Genomic DNA, 5,247 nt, shown 5'->3' on the forward strand with positions numbered 1-5,247 from the left:
AAGCAATAATCTCTAGTTCCATTCCACTCCCAAGGAGGCAAGAACTATGCTAAAGGCCACTGTTTTGGAGCAAGTCTTCACCGCCTCCCTCACCCCCAAAGCAGCTGTGGCCTCTACCAGTGACCATTCTATCCAAGCCTTGCTCTACAACTGAGCCATGATGTGTTGTTTTATTCTTGCTTATCAGGGATGAAATGATGGATGGATAAACAGGGTAACTTTCAAAGGCTGATGGATGTGGAGGGTCAAGCTGCCCGGACAGCTCCCTCAGCTCTACTCCCTCCCACCCAGGACTTGATGGACTTGGCAGCGAGAGAGGTGAACTCCAGTACCCGGTGCCATCACTTTCACATTGAAAGGTTGCCAGCCTCTCATCTCCAGGTCAGAATTTTTTTCTTTTCCTTTCGTGTGTGTGTGTGTGCGCGCGCGTGCGTGCGTGCGCGTGCACACATACGCAAGTTGGTTCTGAGCTTGAACTCAGGGCCTAGGTGCTATTCCTGAGCTTTTATTCCCCAAGGCTAGTGCTCTATTATTTGCACCACAGCTCTACTTCTGGCTTTTGGGCAGTTAATTGGAGATGAGAGTCTCTCAGACTTTCCTACTCAGGCTGGCTCTTTGAACCATGATTCTCAGATCTCAGCCTTCTTAGTAACTAGGATTACAGGCATAAGCCACCAGCACCCAGGAGTGACTTTTACCAGCAGATGCAGTAAATGAGCAGTGCTTTTGTAAATATGTTCAAAATATAGTTTATGGTCTTGTTTTTATGGTATCTAAAACAAGGTGTAAATAAAATATTATAGTATGATCTCAGTTATGTAACTTACGAGTGTCAAGAACTTAATTTGATAGTCGAATGATTAATGTAATTAATTCTTAAAAGATAGCCTCTGAAAAATTAAAAAAAAATTAAGACAGTCTGGTGGGCATCAGTAGCTCACATCTGATCTAAAACCCTAGCTAATCAGGAAGCTGAGATCTGAGGATCATGGTTTGAAGCCAGCCAGGGCAGGAATGTCTGAAACTCTTATCTCCAATTAATCACAGAAAAAGCTGGAAGTGACACTGTGGCTCAAGTGGTAGAGTGCTAGCTCACTGTGAGCTCAGGGACAACACCCCACCCCAGAGTTGGAGCCCCAGGACTGGCCAAAAAAAAGACAGTTTCTGTACCCTAGCCTGGCCTTAAACTTGGGATTCTCCTGCCTCAGCATCCCAAAGCTATACCAGCAAACTGAGAGATAGGGTGTTAAAAAATAGTTCAAGGGGTCTGAGGCATGGCTCAGATGGTAGAGCACCAGTCAATGAGCAAAAGCATCAGATACCAAGTTAAAATCCAAGTTAAAACAAAAAAAAATAGTTTGATACTTGGGCATTTGCTTCAGTATTGCAGAGGCAGGCTACATGTAAATAAAAACAACTGAAGCCACATGTTGTTTGGGAAGGTGTTATTACTTTCTATGATTTCATATGTCTGAAAATTTCCAATAAGTCATAAAAAGAAGACTTAATACAAAGATGCTTGCTCAAAAAACTGAATAACAAATGAGGAGATTCAGTTAAACAGTCTTGAATACCTTCAAACAGTTGACTACATTTCTCCTTTGGCCCCAAGACCTTTGAAATGATGGATTTCAAACTAGATGGATATAAGCATACTATGTTGAAAATTCAACTTCTGGGTGGGTACAGGAGGGAAAAACTAGGAGAAGGCAAGGGAAGGGATGACATTGTCCAAAAAGAAATGTACTCAGCTGGGCACCTGTGGCTCATGCCTGTAATCCTAACTACTCAGGAGGATGAGATTTGAGGACTGTGGTTCAATGCCAGCCCTGGCAGGAAAGTCCATGAGATGCTTATCTCCAATTAACCACCAGAAAACAGAAGTGGCGCTGTGACTCAAAGTGGTAAAGTGAGCAAAAAAAACTCAGGGACAGTGTCCAAGCCTGATTTCAAGCCCCAAAATGACCTCCCCCCAAAAAAAAGTAAAGAAAAGAAACGTACTCTTTACCTGACTTATGTAGCTGTAACCACTCTGTATATCACCTTTATAGTAACAATTTTTAGGAAGTGGGAAAAATACGGAACTCACTGGAGAATTAGGGTGACACAGAACAGAAAGGCCTGTAAGGTGGTTACGAACTTGGGAAACAACGGCTAAACATGAATCTTCCCCTTAGGACTATGAAGTCATTGGTGTACATGGAAGATGATCCAGGGTTGTGGGGAGAATTAAAGCTTTCTTGAACGCTGATGACAGCTGTCTTACCTTTTCCTTGAAGGCAAGATTCATGAACTTCAATGTGAGATGAAATTAATTTTTCAATTATAGCAACATCCTAGTTAACAAACAAACATAGTCCCTTTGAGCTGTACGGCAAAAAAGGAACACAAGACTACAATTTAAGACCAAATCCCCTGTTGTCATAGGAGGCAAGATCTGGGTACTTTTCATTTACTTAAAATGTTTAAAAGGATTCAATCACTACCTTCACAGAACAAGTTTTAATTAAACCTTAAAATGGAATTGACTAGTCACACTGCCATAAGAAATATAAAATGAACCTCAGCAAATACTACACATATTTTCTTAGAGTAGGTAAAAAGATCTGATTTAAAAACCATATTTTGAGAAAAAGCGCTAATTAAAGCTAAACAGAGATCCTATCTATATTAATATTTCAAACATTCAATATTTAAGCTATGTAAGTGGAGCCAGTATAAACAAGGAAAACTTAAATTGAGACTTTCTGATGTATATGTTCATTGAGTATTAGTTTATTTTTTTAAATCCTTCTTGCTAGAGTTAAAAGAACAATTCTTCCTCTTCTACATTAAAAACAAAACATATTTCTTTGCCTAATTTTGCTGAGTTCAACTAAGGGTTTTGCTATATTGTACTAGTTTATCTTCTACTGGTCTTTTCTTTTTTTGGGTGGGGGAAGGTGGGGACAGTCCCAGGTTTTGGCCTCAGGGCCTTGTGCTTGCTAGGCAGGGGCTCTATCTCTTGGGCCACATCTCCAGCTTTTTAAATTATTTTTCATAGGGTCCCACGTTTTTGCACAGGGTTGGCCTGCACCATGGCTATCTATTATGACTCCTGTGTAGCTGTGATAATGGGCAAGAACCACCACATCTGGTCAGGAACTTCAATTCTTAACTAGCCCAACCACAGTGTTCCTTATATGAGGATAATATGTAAAATTCAACACAAAGAGAAAAATTCTCCCAAATACCAACAATGCAAGCAAAGTCTTAAAAAAAAAATCAGCTCTGTGTTTATTTGCCAGAATCAAAGTTAAGACTTGAAAATCCAACATCATATCTTATGAGACTTACAATTTCATTACATAATCCAGTTTTTTTAATGTTTTTTGTTTTTCCTGATTTGAGGTTGACAGTATTTTATATACTTTACTTATGAATGTTGAACATTTGATACTTATACATCTTTAGTTTTCTCAGAATTAATATTGAGTCCAAAAAAGTCTTTTTTGATAATGTACCGAACACACTGTAAAATCACATTTCTTTCATGTCGAATGTCTGGAGCTAGAAGCTAAAAAAAAAAAAAAAAATTAGCTGGTTAAAAATTATGTATGTCCACAAAAGGCAATCTAAAACATCATATGCCTAACTCATATAAAGAATACAGAACAATGTGTTACATACTTACTAATGTGTTATATTATATATTTACTAATTGCTAAATCAGTAAAATGTAATGCAAAGCCCTTTCCTTTGCCTTTTAACTTATACCAAGAGTACCTGGATAAGCTTTTTAAACAGCAAAAACATTCACATTTGTACTCCTCTCTAGGAATTATCTAACAAAAGACAAGATAGTAAATTTAAGTCTATAATTCTTTTTTTTTTTTTGGGTCGTTTATGGGGCTTGAACTCTGGAACTGGGTGCTGTCCCTCAGCTCTCCAGCTCAAGGCAAGCACTCTACCACTTGAGCCACAGCGCCACTTCCGTTTTCCAGTAGTTTACTGAAGATAAAGAGTTTCACGGCTTTTCTTGCCCAGGCTGGCTTGAACAGCGATCCTCAGATCTCAGCCTCCAGAACAGCTAGGATTACAGGTGTGAGCTACCGGTGCCTGGCTAAAATATGAAAACCTTTTCTGTATGCCAGTCATGGGCCTCGGCACTGTCCCTGAGCTTCTTTTGCTCAAGGCTAGTGCTCTACCACTTGAGCCACAGTGCCACTTCCGGCTTTTTCTGTTTATGTGGTACTGAGGAATTGAACCCAGGGCTTCATGCATGTTAGGCAAGCACTCTACCGCTAAGCCATATTCCCAGCCTGTAATTCTTTACTATAAAAATTATGTTTCTCCCCCAGTCAAGCACAGTGGCTCCTATCTGTTGTAGCCTCAGCTACTTGGGAGATGGGAGAAACACATGAGCCCAGTGTTCAGGGCCAACCTGGGCAACATAGCAAGACCATCTCTTATAAATAGATAATAAGAATAATAATAAGAGAATTCCCTCAAATAAAAATCTATACATAGTATAGAAACTCAAAGCATATTTGTTAAAAATAATTTATTTTCTTCTCAGTTTATTTTCTGACATCACTATTACAGTTTAGTATAAAAATGCAAATTACGATATATAGCAGTGATATTTTCAAAACAAGAGTATTATGATTCAGGTCCAGTATTTATAGAATAATTAAACTACGGCACATATACTTAAGTAAAAAAGACTTTTCAGGGAATGCCAGCTGTTTTGCCTCTGCACTGAGGAATATTTTTTTTTTTTGGTTGGTTGTGGAGCTTGAACTCAGAGCTTAAGCACTGTCCTTGAGCTCTTCAGTTCAAGGCAAGTGATCTACCACTTGAGTCATGGCATTACCTCCAGTTTTCTAGTGGTTAATTGGAGATAGAAGTCTCACAGACTTTCCTGCCTGAGCTGGCTTTGAACCTCTATCCTCAGACCTCAGCCTCCTGAGTAGTTAAGGATTACAGGTGTGAGCCATCAGTGCCCAGCTGCCCTGACCTCTTTTGCTTAAGGTTAGCACTCTACTTCTCTGAGCCATAGCTCTACTTCAGATTTCTGGTGGTTAACTGGAGATAAAGAGTCTCACAAACTTTCCTGTCCAGGCAGGCTTTGAACCGCAATCTTAGATCTCGGCCTGCGTAGCCTTTCATAAGCCATCAGCTCCCAGATCACAGTGGAATATTTCTATTACTTTTTTTGGGGGGGTCCGGTGGTGGGGCCTGAACTCTGGGCCTGGGCGCTGTCCC

At 39.9% G+C, this 5,247-nt stretch overlaps 1 protein-coding gene across 1 annotated transcript in view; it reads right to left on the minus strand.

The window, feature by feature from the left end:
* Window positions 1-3,258: 3,258 nt before the first annotated feature.
* The window catches only part of Nufip1 (nuclear fragile X mental retardation protein interacting protein 1), a 36,608-nt gene continuing 34,619 nt past the window's right edge, over window positions 3,259-5,247 (minus strand). Inside the window, exon 10 of the mRNA XM_013027505.1 lies at window positions 3,259-3,556. Coding sequence (XP_012882959.1) covers window positions 3,440-3,556 — 117 coding nt within the window. The 3' untranslated portion in view covers window positions 3,259-3,439. The remainder of the gene's footprint in view (window positions 3,557-5,247) is intronic.

This window comes from Dipodomys ordii, unplaced genomic scaffold, assembly GCF_000151885.1.
Source record: "Dipodomys ordii isolate 6190 unplaced genomic scaffold, Dord_2.0 Scaffold1, whole genome shotgun sequence".
NCBI lineage: Eukaryota > Metazoa > Chordata > Mammalia > Rodentia > Heteromyidae > Dipodomys > Dipodomys ordii.